We start from the raw sequence: 19689 nt of genomic DNA on the forward strand, positions 1-19689 counted from the left end.
TAAAATAAGATGGAAAACAACATTTGTTTTGCTTGCTGCTGTGATACAAAGATGTGCACAGACATATTCTTTCATCAGGCTCTCACGTTAGCACCACCAGGCAATCCCATTCTGTCCCACTAGTAACTATGGCTCAATTCTCCTAACACCTATGCACATACTTACCTTAACCATTGGCTTAGATGAGACTGTGTTTAAAATTTAATCATGGGATCCTCTGGGGCAATATTTTCCAAGTAGCCTACAGGATGAACGCCACAAGAAAAATCAAGGTATACTCCAAATGAATTCCCATGCAGCATTTAACTTGGGGATACCCTGTGTATGTAGGCTGGCCTGAAGCACCTCCAAAAGCTAAAGGCAAAGAGATTTTAGTTCAGGATCTGCCTGAGGACTTCACAGACAACACAGCTGGGGATTGTACTGAAATGCTCCCCCCTTGCCATCGCACTGCAGACCTGTGCAGCCCAACCCCTCCGCTGCTGGTGCTCACCCCTGCCCTGGGCAGCATCGCCCTACAGCCAGGGTCTGAGCCAGGCATTCCTCCCTTGGTCAGGGCAGGGATTTGCAGAAGTGAGATAACCACAGTGCAGCAGGTGATGGTATTATAGCAGATAATATCTCTGGCTGGTAGTGTGCTGCCTGTCTGTGCAGCGCAGCATCACGAGAGAGCTTCTGCTATGCAAAGTTGCATTTAAATCAGTAGCTGAAGAAGCCCAAAGATTTCAGTGCAACTCTGCCAGTTACAAGAAAAACATTGTTTGTGACATTGAACAATTACGTAGCAAAAGTCTTCACTACAGACTCAGTAAGTCAAGCCTGACAACTGAGCTGGCAACCAAAAAAAATTGCTTTTAGGAGGATTGACTGAAAAGCACCTTAAAACGATGAATACCAGCAACAAATATGTGCACAGTAGGTATACTATTCAACCACTTACTATCAAAGTAAAACCAATGAACAGCAAAGTACATGATAAAAATGTTGCTGGGATCAGAAGAAAACAATAAAAATAAACAAATAGGACCCTCACCAGGACCCTTACTACAGAAACAAATCTTGCTTCAGGGCACTTGGATGAGTGACAAATCTAATCTGAAAGGGTGATGGACCGCGAGAGTAACAAATAATTCCAAGATGCTGATTTTTTTTTTTTTTCCCTGCTCAAAGAATCATTACTGGGGTGAGAGTCAAGCTGATGAACTTCCTAATGTGTGCCAAATTTGCAACAGATAACTGTACCCAGCACAGATCCTAATGCTGAGAAAAACTGCTAGCGCGGGACCAGAGAAGTTTTTTCCATATTGGAACTTGTAAAGTTTTGAAATACGTATACAGGTATCCAGAAGAAAGGCTGAGTTGTGCTTTAAAGCATGAAGAGGTAAAGAAATCCTTTGTGATGAAACTAGAATCAGGCAGAAGAAATGAGAGGAAAACAAAACTATTTGAAATGGCCTTATGAATATCAGCTTGGACATGGACGAGTCTGGCAGGATACGTAGAAAAGTGTGGCAGAGCTCCAGGAGATGCTGCTGGGGGGTATTAGGGTTTGGACTACAGGTTTCTTTGCACATTACAGGGTGGCTACAGGGTCACGGATGTGGGTTGCAGGAAGCTTAAATGAATCGGTGTGGTTGTAGATGGAAAAGCATCCACCTCCTCTCTTATTCCCGGAGAGATGGTGGAACCAGATTTGGGTTCAATTACTCAGCAGTCACACCGGAGAGACTCCTCGGCGGTTGCTGCACCCCAGTAACGCAAACCCAGAGCAGGAGCCCCGGCACGGGGTACGCTCAGAGAGGGGACGGCTCTGCCTCCCCGCGTTAGCCCCGCACAGGTACCCACCACACCGGCTTTCCTCTGGAGGGATCACTTCTCCTGGCCGTGCGTAAGTACCACTTCGCCAGTTTACTCTGATGGTTTTGGCTACTGATTAACGTACTTACCTGTACTTCCTCACTTCCCCCTTTTCAAAGGGCAAATGAATCCAGGTCCAGAATTAAACTGGGAAAAGAATGTGATTCTGGCAGAAATGAGAAGCAATCACCTTATGCAGGGCATTTCTCTGTTTTGTTTTTTTTTTCTCCACAAGTTCCTGCTGCCAGAGTTACAACAGCAGTAAGATAATGCAGGAGCCAAGCACAACTATCATCTTACAGTAACTTTAAACTAATATTAATTCTTTCTTGATTTTTTTAACTGTACCCTTCAAAACTCCCTGTCTGGTGGAACTAATGATTTCTCTTGAATTCATTTACATTGTTTGTTGGAGACTTTTGCAGTTTGTAGGCTGGGGCTGAGAAAAACTTCATTAAGAGGGTATGGAGATGCTCTTTGGTTTGCAGGAGCATCTGGAGCTACCTGCTGTGGAGTGCAATGCTTCCTCAGCACATTGAGGATTGGCCTGGGGCTACATGAATCACAGGTTTGAAGTCAGCTTGGCAACTGGTATGTTTTAATCACACATCCGCAGACCCCATCAGCGCTGGTTTTGCTCCCCTGCATCCTCCCTTTCTTTATCTGAGGTGATGGGCCCCAGAAGCACATGGTCACCAGTGCGATGCCCTGCCTTTCAGTCTGGAAAACCCCCTCCTCATTCTGATCTTGCTTTAACGGGAACATTCTCAGGCTCCTTCAATGTCATTTCCAAAACATCCGTGTCCTCTTGCTTTGCCAAGCTGTCCTGTTGAACCTTGCAATTTTGTTTACTTACTTAAAACTCTTGACACCTAGTCATCAACTAGCCAAGGTCTAGCAGTTCAACTTCTAGGAGAAAACAAAACCTCAGACTCACAGCAACAGGAATGAAAGCAGCTGGCAGCACGGCTGCATGGCTTTCTTCATTTCAAGGCATGCTGGAAGGGGCAGCTCATAAAAACCAGCACTCAGGTATTCGACTGCTTCAGTGTCATTGCTGACAGCCACAACAGCACCATGGTGTCAGATGCTCGGCAGCATCTCTCCTTCCACCTACACCTCCCCCAGCTGTCAGCCAATAATCAGAACGCTGAAGGCATTTGAAGGGAAAATGCCACGTGAATATGGACTTATTCAGATCTGGATGCCAGACAACTAGTGGGAAATTCATCCTACCTACACAAAGCCTACATGCCCATGCACACAGATGAGCTTCAGGGTCACAGTCTTGATGAGGGCACCTGAACTTAAAGTGTGCCTGCTTTTTCCAAGGGTACCCACTGCTCTAATAGGAGATGTTACCTTTCCCAACTAATCTCACTTCTGTTTTTAGAGCATCCCCTTTCCATTCTGTGGAAGGAGCACTGGAGAAAAGCAAATTCAGGAGGAAGTCACAGGAATATTTCGATAAAACAGTAAAATGACACCAAGTTCTGCAGGTAGCACTGGGCCAGATTTTCCAGGCACACATCTGCTACCCCACGCAGTCTGTACATCTTTGGACACTTTTTCCATGTGCCTCAGGTTTGCACACAAAGTTCCAAATTGCACAAAACCTAAGTATCTTCATGCTTCTCCCAAAACACCAGTTGGCTAAGAGTCATCTCCCTTCTCACCTGCAAATTACAGTATATTTACCCCACGTGGCCAGCCATCCCACTGTACATGCCATACGCCCTATCTGTGCGTGCTGAGCACACACATCCACAGCTGGGAGCCACACAGGCGGTTCAAGGGCCAGCTACAGCCTCAGTTGGATTCCTTCAGCAAATAAACCCTATTTGCAGCATCTTTCCAACATGCTGGAATGTTACAGTTACCCAGCAATTATTTCCAGTTTTCTAATAAGCAAGACTGTGGGAAATTGCAGATCCAGCCACTTCCTTCTGGAAGCGATGGTCAACGTGCCTGGTAAAACAGCAGGAGACACTTGCTGGCTACTTCTCTCCATTTTATTAACTTTTTACATAAAATACTATTTCATAATCATGCAAACTAAAAGCACTTTACTGTAGGGTGTATTCCATAATGAATGCTGGAGAAATGACCTATTTGGAAGTGAATCACATTACAAATTCACATAACTCAATTTTCAGGACCCATCTCATGCATACTAAGCCGAAATGAAAGAAAACGCAGACAAGTTCAAGACAAAAAATAAACATTTGTAATACCAGGAAATGTGCCCCTTTGGAGTTATAAACGTGTGTCAAGAAAGAACAACAGTTCAAGGAATCAAATTCAGTTTCCAGTGTTTGGAAGTTGCTATATTTTAGAACAGGTTAAAGAAGTAGATGCTATTACATCTGATCTGTGCATAGCAATCATAAGCAAAACAGCATGTGATTTCCCAAGGAAGCAAAATAATTTTTAGAGTCATAGTGTACTAGACTTGAGATTGGATTATGCATTCTTTTCTTAATCATCTCAATTCCTTAAAGAAATCTCTTATACAGAAGTGAAAGGTTTCTAGAGTGGACTTGACATCTTTAAAAACAGAAGACTGTGGATGTTCTTTTGAAGCAGGGTCCTAAATGGCATGAACATTTTTTCTTTATATATACATAGTTAACCTCACTACAACTTTCAGATGTACTTAAACAACATAAAATCTGTTTTCCTAAGTCTCTAGGTTCCAAGGTTTAAAGTATTCAGGCACCAAGAGATGCAGACAGGCAATTAGTAGAATTTTCAAAAGCATTTCAGAATTATGGTTCAAACTTGGTTTGTCTTTTGCTTCCCCTTCCCCACGGAGTAGCTCTTCCAGATCCTTGCTACTCCAACGGTTGGGAATCCTCCCTCATTTCCAGCTCAGTTAATGGCTACACTACAGTTAATGGATTCTTTATCCCCATTTTTTTCTTGGGGTGGTTTTGTCCTTTTTCCTCACCTGCCACTTTCCACTCCCTGAGCTGCCCTGGCCTTTACAGGGCTCTGCATGCCCCCAGCTGCTCTCTCCTTTGCTGAGCTCCCATTCCCCAGCAGTTCCCGCAGCCCCATCTACACCAGGTCTAGCCAGATTCACCCCTCCTGCACACTCAGAGCCTAAACAGCATCGTGAGGAGAATCCAGGACCCCCAGAGTGGTGCTTAATCAAGAGCTGCTCTAAATGATGGGAAACCCCACCGAAAACGGGCTTCGCGTCAGCCCCCGAATGCCTGCCTCCCTGCAAACGAACCGCCACGAACCAAACGGGGTTACCTGAAGGGGTAGGCAAAGGCTATGTCAATGTTGAGGTCACTCTCTGACTTGTTTGCACAGTCCACACTGAGGCGCAGTCCTCCAGAGTACCCACCGCATGTTGCAAATGCAAAGATTGCAAAAAGCTGTCAAAAACAAACAACATTTTTATTTGATTTCGTTTCAGCAACCACCACAAGCAGATCCATGCAGCAGCTCTCGCTGCAGCGCCGGCCCCCTCGGGTCAGGTTATCCATCACTCCGTGCATTCAAAGCATTGCCATACATTACTCCGGCGCCCTTCCTGAACGCAAATACAAAGAACCACAAAACGTGAAGCTCTGCTGCCACGCGTAGACAGAGACATCACCATTTGTCTGTGCCAGGCATCTCAGCCCTCCCCTCCTGTCTTGAACCCCATTTGGGATTCGCAACCCAGGCAGCTATTTAAATCACCCCACCGACAGGCAAGCTTGGACAAGAAGAGAAGCATGAATATTGACTGAGCATAATGACTCAGTCTTAACCCAGATAAAACACTGGCGGCAGTATTTATATGGAACAACCAGGAGTAGCAATAGTAGACCAAGACAGTTCATGTGGCTGCCATCCCATTATATGGCAAAACACAGAATCGTGCTGCTCTTCCATTTTTGGAAAAAAAAACCCAATAATTTTTTTATTACTTTTCCTAAATTACTACCATAACCCAAGACGGATATAGAGGTGCAGTAAACTGACACTCAGCAAAACAGAAAAAAATATAATCAAGATTTAGGATAAGCTCAGGCAAACTGGACAGGAACAAAGAGCTTGGTGGTTCTGATGCAAACCCATATCACATTTAATCCTCCAGAAGAAAAAGGTGAAGGAGGGCACGTGCAGGCCAGAGACACATCAGCATTTAAATTTATATTCACAGTTCAAACAGAGGAATTGGAAGCAGGCACAGGTGTCTTAAAACATCATTGATGTAGGTTTCCTTGGAAGACCCTGAGCAGAAGCGGGGACAGTTTATATATGCAGTTGTAATTTAAATGAAAGGACAGGTTAGGTTTTGTTGATTGTAGCACTATAGTTCTGAAGTAACTCCATCAGCTTTAACAGAGTTACTCTGAGATCTACAGTGGGGCAGATATGGGAAATGACAAGTAAATGCCTGATCCTAGTCACAATTAAATGAGCTAAAAGTCAGCAATCCAGAGGAAACAAACAGTGCACACATCTGGAAAAGAAAACATGTTCTTGAACACTGAAAAATTATACAACAAACAGATGTAATAGCAAAATAAAGACCGAATGATTCAGTAAAAGCAATACAGAAATATAATAAATAGGAAAAAAACCACCACCTGTCCTCACTGCACAAGGCTCTGCAAAACATGTCATTAATCTTAGTTCTCCCAATTCACAGCATGAGCAAAGCCAGGCATTTCAGCAGCCTCCTTGGACTTCAGCTTTGCATGTGCATCTTTCCCCAGACACTGCCAGGTTACAGGGCGACTCCTGAGCATTGGGGTGGGACAGTCCTCCCGGCTGCAAGGTGATGTGCTGAGCACCATGGGGCACAGAGAATAACAGGAGAATAATGCAAGTTGCCACCCTGCTACTCACTTCCAATATGACCAGGGCATATCACCCAGGATAGATTTGCAAAGGTATTTAGGTGCCCAGTGATAAGGAAAGTTGATAAAAACTTTGACTGAATGAATTCTTCATGCTGAGCTTGCTGAAAAATAGAAAGCTGAACTTTACCGTGAATTGACTTGTTGAGTATGTGCCATGAAATAAATGTTTCTACTGTAACTTGAAGAGTGTTCCTTCATCCTAAATGAGCCACTTCCTCTGTAAATACAAGAAGTTTCTGCCTTTACATGTAGCACAGCACTGAAAATCAGTATTAATCATCTCAGTTTAATTTGTGAGGCGATGTCAGAAAACAATATATTAAGGAGAACAGAAGAGATTAGTGCTGACCTGCTTTCTGGCCTAATTAATGGAGTTGCAAATGCAAGTGTTTTGCAGATATATAGGGAGGCACAAAGATTAATGCAGTGATATATAAAGAGGGAACGGAAAGGCTGCAGTGTGAGAGAGACCTGCCATAAAGGAAGAGCCATCACCTCTCAGCTACAGCTCTCAGCGTGGCGACAAGCGGAGGAGAGATATGCCATTGAAATGAATCTCCTTTAATCAAGTATTGGAAATCAGTACAAATGTGTGCCACCATATTTATTCACCAAGGCCACAAAGCCATGCCCAGAAACACAGCTCAGGCTATTCCTTCTCAGAAAGGATCTCCTGCAGAGTTCCTAGTTTTTCCTCTCCCCTGCTGAGAGCATCTCTGACAGCACACTCAGGCACCTGAAGTCGCAGTCCCTCAGTTCAGATCTAGCCTTTACTCACCCTTTAGCCCCAAGCCGAGCTCTTAACCAGAAGCTTTTCAGATGCTTTCACTCATTCAGCAAACCCTTCAACCTCTTTCCTCTCCAGCCACAACCCCCCAGGGTTGCCCACCACTTTCCATCCTTCCTCAGCCCACACTCTGCTACAAGCACCCAGGCAGCATCCCCAAGGCAGGTGGGAAAGGGAAAAGGACCCAGCTGGAGATTTTTATACCAAACTTCAGCAAGTCCTCAGCCAACCCCAGCCTGGCTTTCTGCCGTGGCTGGATCAGATGCTGCTGATGGCTGGGATCGCCCAGCTGCCAGTAACGCCCGGCCAGTCCCCACAGCTGTGTGCCGAGGCCACGCAGCACCTTTTGGAAGCATATTTATGTTTTGCATTGAAGGAGAGCGGGGTAAGGGTTGTAAATCAGTGGCATTTCCCTGGGGTATCTTGGCCAAGCAGCAGGTGTAATTCTCCTCTCACTCAAGCAACTTTCTCCTCCCACCTCTGGATTTTTCCTTTTTTCCCTCCCCCCCTCCAAGTTTTGCTGCTTTATGTTGTCAGTGGAGCGCCTGGTGCAATAAGCCAAGATTTACTCATCGTGTTTTGTGCACACTGTAATTCTGTGGCAGTGGCAGGAATGCTGTAAACACCACTGTATTTTATTATAGCAGGATTTGTGTAAATGGCAGTTGTAAACCCCATAATGGGAGCTTTATGGGCCAGATTCAATAAAACCTCCATCTGCGAGATAATTTTATTGAATCTGGCCTCTCTGAAATTGAAAAGTTTATGGAGAAAGGGAAAGCGTTTCCCTATGTTCCTATTTACTCTTTGCCTATAAATCCACACTCAGCGCTAGTCCCATCTGCAGTGTGCATGCATATTGCTTTTCCCCTTCATATTAGATAAATCTCCCCAGCACACAGTTACCTCTGGTTATCACATAGCTGCTGCCTCTCAAGGCTCAGCCCTGATGGTCAGTGCTGCGTCTGCCTTCCCCAGAGGAGCAGCAGCCAGGAGAAACGCGGTGCGCTCGAGGCAACAAATCTTTGCTGCCGCGGCTGTGCCGGGCTGCTCCTGTCCCCTGCACACCCCGTCCCTCCTGCAACAGCGATGCTCTGGGGAGGTCGGTGCCTTCACACCCACCTGGACCCTTGCAGGGAAATGGAAAATGCCTGTCCCCAACCTGGATCAATGGTCCACGTTCCATGCGAGAGAACACCCCAAGCGAGCATCCCGCTCGTTCAATATGCGCTATCGAAGCAGTTACCGATGAGGCCATAGACTGAAGGGAGGGGGTGGAAGGGACATTATTTGTGCTCCCCAGCATGGATCGGAGCAATGCGCGTCTCCCGTCTCCAGTCCAGCCCGGCTGGAAGATCCCCCTTCTTCCACGTGGTTTCAGACACATCTCTAACAAGGCAGCACATCTCTGAAGCTCGCAATGCCCTTCTGTATGGTGATTAACACCCCATCCCCTGCTCCTGTTACGGGATATTCCCTCTATGACCTTGCAGCCTTGGCCTGCGCTACCAGTATGTTTTTGTAAGGGAGTCCGGTAAATCCCATAGTCTAACTTAATGAACAGAAATTATATTTATTCTGGTATTGTGCAATAATAAACAGCCTTCACTGTCAGGTCAGATTAGCATGTTTTAAAGATCAGTTGGCTCCTTAGCACTTTGAGAAAAAATAGCAATATAATTTCCAGCAGGGCACGTGCTCCTCACACCAGCTCAGGGCAGAAAAATGTTCATCAGCTGATTCACAGGATCAGCTGGAAGCCCTCCTTCTTCTGATGCCAGGCTTCAACGCGATGGCAGTGGATCCTCTAATTCAGTATTCAGGAGCTGTTATTTATCCAGACTCCAGACTCAAGGCCGGTCCCCTCGTTTTCCAGCCCAGCCGTTCTCGGTGGCCGGGGGCTCGGGGTGTGTGATGCCCCGGGGGAGCTGAAGTCCCAGCTGTGCATTAGACAGTTGGCAGAGCCTCAGCGCATGACCCTGGACATCACTCATCCTGCCATGGAAAGGAAAAATGGGATGATTTCCCATCGCTTCTCCACTTCTCCACTTTGGCTTTCCGACAATTCCCCTCAATGCCTGCTGAGCGACAGGCTCGCTGTGCGCACCAGAAGACAGAATGGCTCCTGACAAGGCGAGTTAAAAGGCTTATGTAGAGCATGTTACAGCTAAAACATCCCGTTAGGAAGATAACACTGTCATTTAAAATTGATGAAACTTTTATATAAGACACTTGCTTTTTCCAGGAGCACATCTGCCCCATGCAGCAGCCTTTGGCAGCTCACTGGCAGACGAGAAAGAGCCACTCTGGGGATGCATCCCAAATCCATCCTGGTGCAATGGGGAGACGCTCACTCTGCCTGAGTGGTCCTCAGTGACTCCTCCAGGATGGCAAGATCTTAAAAAGAAACTGTGTCTGTCTTGCCTGGAGCTGTGGTGGCCAAAAACAGGCTGCGAGGGACATGAAGCTCACTACGTGGGTTGGTCTTCAACATTTTTACTTGGGGTTGAGGGAGGAAAATGGGAATGAACCTGCTGGATGCATTCCCAGAGAGGTCCCCCTGGCTCCCAACTCCTGCCCTAACACTGGAAAGCCAAGGGAAACCCTGACACGGTTAAAGAGCAACCTGAAATATTTGAAACGCCTACTCTTTTATTAGGCATTTCACACGTTCAAAGTGTTTTACAAAGACATATTTTTCCGGCATCATTTCTGGATGTAAGGCTTCCCTTTCTCCTGATCGCCGTAATAAAGAGACTGCAAAACGTTTGCCAAACGTTATACTGCTTTATACTTTCTGCCGCTCGCTGTGGCCAACAGCACACGTGAGAGCAGGGAGGGAGTGCGCCGCTCCGAGGACCCCGGAGACGTCCCCCCCCGTAGCATCGCTCACCCAGCAGAGCGTCTTGTTAAAACTGAGATTATTTATTTATAGAGCAGAACCAGTAATTGAACATTATTATTAAGACTGTAAAGGGAAGGTTCAAAGGCACTAAATGACTGTACGGGAAAACATTTACTGCAGAGCTGATGGCCAAAAATATGTCACCAGTGAAGGATTAGGAAGCACTTTCTCCTCCAGGTCTCTGCCTGTTTCTTTTTTAAAATCTGGCATTTTTTCTGCACGGATCTGAGCTGCAGACTTCCTGGAATCACTTCTCCTACATACAAGCCTTTGTGCACTGGAGATTATCAGATTATTGACTTTGGGATTCCTAATTATATCAACTTGACTGGTTGATGAATTGGAGGTGGATGGCATCGCAGCCATCGCAGCCAACGCAGCGCTGGGGGGGTAGGCGATGACTAGCAGGAGTCATTTTCCTCCAACAGCTATACGGGGAGAAAGCTGAAATATATTCTGCTCCTGCTGAGAAATAAACCCTAAAGCAATCGTTCACTAATTGCTGGGATTTAGTGTGTCCCCTTAAAAATAAACAGCAGCATTGCAAAGAACGATCCCATGCCTGCCCAGACCTGGTCTGCAAGGAGGAGAAAGCCCAGGGATGAGGGAACATCTCGGAGTTTGGGGCTTGAAGAACCACATATGCCCCGTCTGGGGAACATTGTACGTCTGCCCAAACATCGACCTCAGCGGTGCCTCAGTTTTAGCACAGAAGGACCACTCAAGTGACCGTCCCACACCAGGAGGCACTTGCAGACCACGGGCACCTCCAGGATGTGGTGGCAGCTGGGAAGGGGATTTTGGTGGAGCTGGGGATATACAAGCTGTCTAGATCTCACACAAAGCACCTCATAGCTTTCACTTGGCTCTCAGACTTAACGTTTCCACCAAAGGGGAATGGAAATGCAACTACAGTTGCGTTGGAGGAAAACAGAATTATAGAATCATTTAGGTTGGAAAAGACCTTCAAGATCATTGAGTCCAACTATCAACCATGCCCACTAAACCATGTCCTGAAATCCCCGCATCAACAATTTTGTATGGCTTTACACTGAGCTAAGTAAATGAGGCCCTTTCTTATGCATGCCGTGTGGCACGTACGGCTCTTGCTGGAAAACACGGAGTTCTCCAGCAGCCCCCGAGGCCGGCGGGACCCACGCAGCGTGAGCCGCCACGTCCCCAGCCACTGCCACCCACCTGGAGGAGACCAACCTGCTCCAGGACCTCCCCGCTTGGCTGAGGTCTTCGCCGGGGCATTTCCAGCAGCAAACCCCTGTTTGGCATTTTAGGGCACCCCGCAGAGAGCAGCCCTCGATGCCGCCGGCTGGATGGAAACACCTGACCCCACAGTGGGCAGGAATGTTGCAGCATCCTCTGTTTAAAGCACAGCATTTCATTTAATGCTTTGCATTTTTAAAGCAAAAAAAATATACTTAATTCGACTCCTAATGGAAAGATTTATGGAAATGAAATTGGGGTATTTTTAGTGAGTAAAGATCATGTTATAATAATTTGGTTCTACAATACTTTAATCCCAAGGAGACAATTTTCTCTCTTTTTCTTTGAAGAAAATCTTTATCTTTTTTATTCATCTTCCATTGATTATTCTAAAAATCCCATTTAGCTCCACCACATAATGGTATGGTAGTCTTTTCTCATTATATTTTAATAGAATAAAACCCAACTGTATATGAGAGGATTAGATAGCCATTCGTTGAGGTAAAGAACATTGTTCCTCCAGATGGCCAGACAGAATCCGTGTAATGCCTTTCCTATTTATTAAGTTCAAAATGTAATGCAAGCTGATGAGATGTGTTTCATCCAGTATTTAATGGGTCAGCCATAAAGTTGAAAGCTAATGCTAAGGTTGGTAGCATGCATGGAAGAGTTAACAAGCAGAAAATAAAGACATATTTAGAGCGTCTCTTCTTGGACTCTATGAAATGAAAAGTTGTCAGAGGACAAAGCTACTTACACAAGCAGGGCAGAGATGCTAAGCTCTTCCAGCCCCTCTAACCATTTGTCAAAGGTTTGAGATAATTGAAGACGTTTACAAGGACCTGAGGTTTGGGGTTTTTTATTTATTGTATAAATTGCTTTCTGCACGTGGACATTGACAGATTGGCAACGAGTCTTCCATGAAACAAAATACACCAATACTTGCTGCAGACAGATTTACAGGGACCTGGGGTAATTACTGGGTGTACACTGCCTCATTTGGGATGTATCCCAGAGCAGTACTTCTGCATTTACAACCTGAAGCCCTTTCTCCCCCCCGGCTGTAGAGCAGTCTGGAAGCTACAGCTCTTCCTCTGCAGTCTCCACAACTCCATGTTTGTACCCTCTTCTTTTAACGAGGTGGAAGCACAAGTTGGACAGATTTGTTTAGATTTGTACATACGATCCCTGAATAACTCATGTTGTGACATATATCACTTCAGCAGAGACGTGCGCGCCTTTTTGGGCCTGAAAACTTTTCCAGTCCTAGACTGCTGGTAAAAAAAGACAACTGTGGTGGTCTCTACCAGGATCCACATTGCAACAGTGCCCAGAGCATCGCAAGTGCCAGCCCAGGAGAGCAGCCACCCCCGGGCTGGGTCCCCTTCCTCTTGCCCATGCCAGGCGTCCCCCCGCGTGCCCATATCATCTCATGAGCTGCTTTGGCATCAACCACCTGTGACGACCACAGGGAAAAAGCAAGGAAAGCTGTGGTCAGGTAAAGGAGAGGTTTTCTAACAGGTGATGTTAATTCTTATTTTATTAACAGGTAAGATTCAGTAACCCAGCAAACACGTAGGTTCACGCATAAATGTAATTTGGTTCCTGCTCCCTCTTGGAAACACAGGTTTTGTGCAGGCTTTACAGGCTGATTATATGGGATTTATTGTGTAACAAGTGTAAACATTTAATTATAAAACAAAAAAGGTTGGACGGTTGCTCGTTTCCTTGCTCACTTGGTGGATGTAAAAGCATCTGGGTTCAAAATGGCCCACGATCTAACGGAAATGCATACAGAGCATGATCCAAGTTATTACTAAGTAGGATTTACTCCCTCTAATAAACACAGGGATTTACATTACGGCTGAGCGATATCCACACATGGGAAGCACTCTGAGAAAGGAAAGTGCCCCTGGACTTAATGTCGCTAAACCCCTGATGGTCGATACAGCCTCAGGGGCTCAACGACGACCAAGACCACCCCAAATCTCCTCCGCCGCAGCACTGGATGGCAGGGCACCGCAAACCCAGCTTGCAAAACCAGTGTTGTACACGATGCACGTACCGTCTGCCCTGGGCTGGGATAAGGCACCTCTCCCAGCTGGGAAGCCCAGCCCCATCCCCAGCAATCCCAGCATCACCCCCAGGCACTGCTGGGTGGGTCGAGGCCCCTGGCAGCACCATCTGAGGGCTGCTGTAACTGCCTCATTATCTAATTTGCATTTTTGTTCTTTCCATTAGCTTCAGCTCCTCTTTCCCAGCACTACCTGGCAGACCTGGGCTCCGGTGGAGCATTTTCCTGCCCTGATGACAGATGCTCTCAGCAGAAACGAGAGGTGGGAGCACTCCTCTGACCAGAAAATGCTCCGGCAGCTCGGTCCCCGCTGCGCAGCACAGCGTGGGGGCTGCAACAAAACCCTCCCTGGGTCAGCATCGGCTGAAAATGATTATTACAGGAAAGGCTCCTGTCCTTCAATCACGCTGTATTATTTATGACCTAACGATTGCCCATTGACTAGCAGGGATTATACGTTCTCTAAGATGTTTCTGGGTGAATGAAAGGGCATTAACCTCATTATTATCACGTTCGTGCTCATCAGAGGCCATTAGTAGCTTCCTCTTGGCTCCCCGTGCTGCTGTGTAGCTATTTGGTGTCATCTGCTGCCTCTCCACTCACCCCCACCCGCCCCGCACGCATGCCTGCATTCGGCTCTGGCTCCTTTCTCAAGCAGATTTAAGGAAATGGGTGAAAATTATTTCGCTTGGGAAGGAATCCAGAAAACCCTTGGGATTAATAATCTGGCGCAACAGCCTTGTCCCGCGAGAATTTGAGACCGCTTTCAAATTGCGAAGCAATGGGGCCTCCAACCCCCCTTACACACCCAGCAGCAATCTTTCAGATGATGTCTGGCCTTCTTTTTCCTTTTTTTCAGCCCCACAACACTCATATGAGCAGGACCACTGGGAACCAAGGCTCTGCTTTTGGCAAAGCACGGCTGGTTTTCTAGGCGGTATGTCTGCAAAGCCCTCCAGGGACCACCCAGCCCCGGCCACTGAGGCCCATTAAGGGTGTCCTTTGTTAATCCAACCATCGCAGATGTCCCCTTCTTGCTCCAGACGCAGCCTCGCCGTGGCACCTTTTACGATGGAAGATGGCTCGAGCCCTCCATCCCAGAGCTCTGCCTGGTGTCCCGTGCAGGTGGGACCCAAACGTGGGACCCGTTGACTCATCTCAAACCAGTTTTGGATGGAAAATTCCACTGGACCTGGCTCCGACCACAGCACCCGCCTCTCTGTAAAAGGCTGGAAGAAGAATTTGCTCCTGGCTAACTATCAGCCCACATGGTAAAAATAATTTCTTCTCTAATAATTAAAATGATGGGCTATAAATGAACGTTTGCTTTGCTGAGCGCTGGGAATTCACAGGGAACATTTTGAGCAAGAAACATTTTTAAAATTAAAACCCCTCTTTCCTCTTCTTTTCCTCCACTCCTCTTACAGTCTGTCCTCAGAGATGGCATTGCTCTCCTTCCCCACACTTAATCATAAAAAGCAACACCTAAACATGAATATTTTTAGGAAATGCTAATAACAGTGTCCTTAAATTGAAATAAAAAAATATTCCTTACCTCACTAGCTCTTGACACACTTCATCTGGACAGCTTAAGTTGTCCTGTTTCCTTTGCATCCTCCCCCTTACTGTGCTTCTCCACACCTCTTGCCTACCTCTTTTTCTTTTCATGCCCTTTCATTTGCGTTCCCTGAAATCTGCAGCCATACCTGCTTCTAAACACAAAAAAAGATAACAAAAAAAACTTGGCAAAAGCCTTGCCTGAATGTTCTCCATTTCCTTCATGGTTCAAAACACTTAATTCTGAAATAACCAGGCATCCTTTCCTTTCTCTCAGCTGCTAGCAGCTGCTGTACATCTTCTGTGCCACTTCCCAATGTACTTCAAATCCTCCCAGACCCCGCAAAAAAGCAGGCACTTGTACAAAACCAATAATGCACCAGTATGTTTTTTGCTGTTGCAATCTTTATATCTGCACTGCTGGAGATGATTATCTAGCTTTTTTTTATGTGTAGATTCAGGCCTGTGGAATAAAACCAGGGCCAATAAAATAAGGAAGCAAAGAAAACACAAGCAGAATGAAAAAAGCAACTGAACATGCTATAAATTCAGAATCAGGTGAAAGCTAATTATGGCCACGCTCACTAAAAAGATGAGGACACAGCGAGGGAGATAGACTTATTAATTATTTGTGTTATGGTAGCACTTAGAAGCCCCAATCCTTTATCTGGGACTAGCTGTGCTATACATGGCAAACACTCAAATATATCTTTGGGTAATTGCACACAGTTTTAAGGAAAATGTGCAAATGCTCTGTTCTTTCACCTTCAGCAGCTTCTGGTTTGTTAATGCTGTTAAAGGAGTCTGAGTTCACCATCAGTCTCATTCTGAGCAGCTCGCGGAATGGTCTCATGGCTCAAAGAACAAATAATCCAGCTTGAGGGTACCCTCCACCCATAGCTGGATTGGGCAAACCACAGCAAACCCCCCCAAAGTGGGCATGAGATACATCCATCGCATCCCCATCCCCTGGCGTGAGGGACAGACCGCTCACTGTTGCCAACAGGGACGTTTCATCCTCGTTGACTCTGTGCAAGTTTGATTGCTTTTCTAATTAAGATACATTTTATGGTAATCTACCAAGCCCCTTAGACTAAATCACTCACTTAATCTGTTGTTAGTGCCCATATGTTTACAGCTTTCCAGCCTGCTGCAGCATATTTGCTTTGCCACGGCGCCGGGGAAGTTTAGTGACAGATGAGCCGCTGTGCAGCCATTCAGGTGGCGCAGAGCCCTTCCACCCAGACAGCCTGCGCACCGCACGGGTGGACGGACGGACGGACAGACAGACAGCCCCGGCACCCGGCGGCTTGGAGAGGAGAGGAACGGCGCAGCGCTGCAGATACAGATACGGTACCCCATGCTGATCACCTGTCTCTTCCCCTGCCTCTACAGAAGGGCTCAGCACATCTTTCTCATTCTCCTTTCTTTTTTTTTTTTTTTTCCCCTCCAACGTAAGAGGTGGTACATGACAGGAGAGGAAGGCTGAGGTTTCACAGCACGGTCACGTCTCTGGACCCAGAGCTCACTTACCGAGGAGTTTCACTGCAGGTTCAAGGGCTCTGAGCAGCCCTTCGGGTGAAGGGCAACAATCACATTTGCAAACTAAGGACCAGCAGAGTCAGACCCTCCACCTGCACTGGACACCAAATTAAATAAAGACTAAGCAAGCGTTCCACAGTTCTGCTCCCGCTGACCCTGCGAGCCCGGGCAGGCGTGTGTGTCCCCAGCCTCAACCTCGCCTGCAGCCCAGACACAGAGATGGGCCCCTTCCAACTTCTTCAGGGCTGGCTCTATGCCACCGCACGCCCTGGCGAGGAGCTAAATCTCTCCTTTGGGCCTGCCTGGGCTCTCTAGCAACCCTGCGTCCCGCGTAGGGACACGTGTGTGTGCTGTGCTGGCAGGCAGCAGCTTCATCTCTTCATCTTACGCCGGCTCTAGATGATGGAGCAGGGATGCGCTCAACGGGGACGGGGCTCTTGCCTGTCCCCAGTCCACGGCTCTCCTCACGCCTGCATCCCATGGTGGTACCCACACAGGCAGAGCTCAGGCAGGGACCCGGGGACCCCAGTTCTGCTCAGACTAGCTGGGCTGAGCCCCCAGCCCACCACACACAAACATATTGTATTTGCAAGGGTGTACCACGCTACTGTTTGAAACGACTCGTGCTCAGCTTGTTGAGGGAAAGAGAGCCCAAAGGCAAAATCAGGAAAGACCAAACTCTAGGTCAAGTTACCATCTGCCATCCTACGTAGAGGGAAATATTCCCTGAAAAAAATGGTCATATAATTGTACAGGAACTCCTAATCATGAGGGGCATGATGAAGAAACCACCACCTGCCATCACCAGCAGTGACAGGCAGCTGCTATCCAATATCAGCACAAATACCTCTCCCCCTGTAGAGTGCCTATTGATCTGAACAGGATTAACAAAGGTGAGGAAAGTACTCATTAAGTCTTCCAAGGACTTGGCTAAAAAAAGAGTATCTGGCATTCAGGAGGAGCCAGATATTTCAGAAATCAATATTTTAAGAGTTTAAGGACTTTCTCTAGGAACTGTTTGAGCTGCTAGAGAAGCAGCCAAGGAGACAAGTCTCAAAAGAAAAGAAGTTCCCCGGGATCCAGGCACCCCTAAAATAATGCTTCAAACTCCTTTCAAACCCTGATGCACCTGCTAGAAGGGGACAGCGACTCTTCCATCCCACTGGCACAAATCTCACATTTTCAGCCCTGGAGCTTGTGAAGCACTGTGCTGTGAACCCGTCCCTGCAGCTGCACCGAGCCCTGGTTTGCACATCAGCCTCTCTTATAGAGAGGATGTCGCGCTCCTGAGGAGGCGATGGAGGCTGCTCCAAGGTCCGAGAGGCAAGTGGTGGTTGGAGGTACTGAAGTGGGAAGAATCTGCCCCCAGACCTGCTACCACCAAGCAGCTGGAGATGAAGGAGCACCACACATTGCCACGCTAGGATGGGCAAAAGGCAACAGATGGAAAACTGCGAGCACTGAAGACTTTCGTATGTACAACATGAGGAGCAGGGCAAGCTCTCCTGCTCCCCCCCGAGTTTGTCTCAGCTGTATCCTGTAGAGATGGCATGTAGGGCTGATGGCGTCATTTCTGCTCAGCCACAAGCTCCTCTGCCAAGGAAAAGTCTTGCAGCGATGGACTTAACCACATTATTCACTTTGTGCCTTACCCTCCCTTGGCCACTGGCAACCTGCCTTCAGGGGCAGGGGTGAGACCTCCCTCTGTCTGCAGTCAAACCAACCATCCCTGGCCACTTTTCCTGCTCCAAAGCTATTAAGATGAGCTCAACTGGCTTCCTTAATAAACTGCAGCCCAGCTTTCAGGTCAGTCTGGCACCCCTGCTATGATGAGTTATGTGGCACAACAAACCCAAGCTTTTAGTTTTGTGGTGTAGGAAGCAAGAATCGTGCTCCTCGGTTCATGCTGCCCAGCCCCTTCCCCTCCAGGGTCACCCAAATGTGCTCTTTGACCATCGTCCTTCTGCTCACCTGGAGGACGCTGCACTGAGCCAGACACCAAGGCTTGGCAAAGTTAGAAATGCTTAACGCTGTCCTCAGGCAAGCAGGATTATGCTTAGAAAGTGTGTGAGATGTGCACTGCTCAGACACCCATGCCCTCCACACCTGAGGAGTTAAACAACTGTGAAAAAGACAATTATTGTTATGTACCATGCTCTCTAACCCTGTGGTACATAACACATTTTATGCACGATGTTCTCTAACCCTGTGCCGATCACATACATTCAAGTTATGCAGCTGGTATAAATATATATGGTCCTTACGAAACAGCAATCATGCAAAACCGAAAAAGCCACTGAACTGGGTGCCTGTTAACTACATTTTCAGGGGTGCCTGTTAACTACATCTTCAGGAACGGAGCGCGTGGGCTTGCCTGTACAGCGCCCTGCGCCCGGCTGGCTGCCCGTGGGATGCTGCGCACCGGCACCGGCTCCTGCCCAGCCACGCTTGGGCAGCCACGGCGCAGACCCCAGCAGAGCTCGTGAGCTTGCTGAGAAGGGGCACGCCACAAAATATTCCCATCGGCTGCTCTTCAGGCAAGTGCAACTATTCCGTTTTGAAAGGAAAAAAAAAAAAGCAGGAACAACTAAACTGGTCCAAATGACTAAGCAGTTATTGGTAATCTGAAAATTTCTCTCTGGAAGAGTTTAGCTTGGACTGGCAGGCACAACATCCTTACCTTCTCCAGTTACAGTCTTCTAACACCTTATTAAAGTGCACTTCATATATCTATTAGCATACCCTGGTATCATGAGAGTAGGCAGATTATTCTGGGTCTAATATATGAGCAGGTATATACTCAAGCATGTTCTCACAGCAGCTCCAGCTTGTGCTACAACTGGAGTTTTTAAAGACTTCTGAAACACCAAAGCGATCGACT

The 19689-nt window shown here is 47.1% G+C and overlaps 1 protein-coding gene across 1 annotated transcript in view; it reads right to left on the reverse strand.

Annotated features, from left to right (window-relative positions):
* The window catches only part of SYNPR (synaptoporin), a 112241-nt gene that overhangs the window by 24987 nt on the left and 67565 nt on the right, over positions 1 to 19689 (reverse strand). Inside the window, exon 3 of the mRNA XM_075052549.1 lies at positions 5119 to 5243. Within this exon, the coding sequence (XP_074908650.1) occupies positions 5119 to 5243 (125 nt within the window). The remainder of the gene's footprint in view (positions 1 to 5118; positions 5244 to 19689) is intronic.

This window comes from Buteo buteo, chromosome 21 (assembly GCF_964188355.1).
Source record: "Buteo buteo chromosome 21, bButBut1.hap1.1, whole genome shotgun sequence".
In the NCBI taxonomy this organism is placed as follows: Eukaryota; Metazoa; Chordata; class Aves; order Accipitriformes; family Accipitridae; genus Buteo; species Buteo buteo.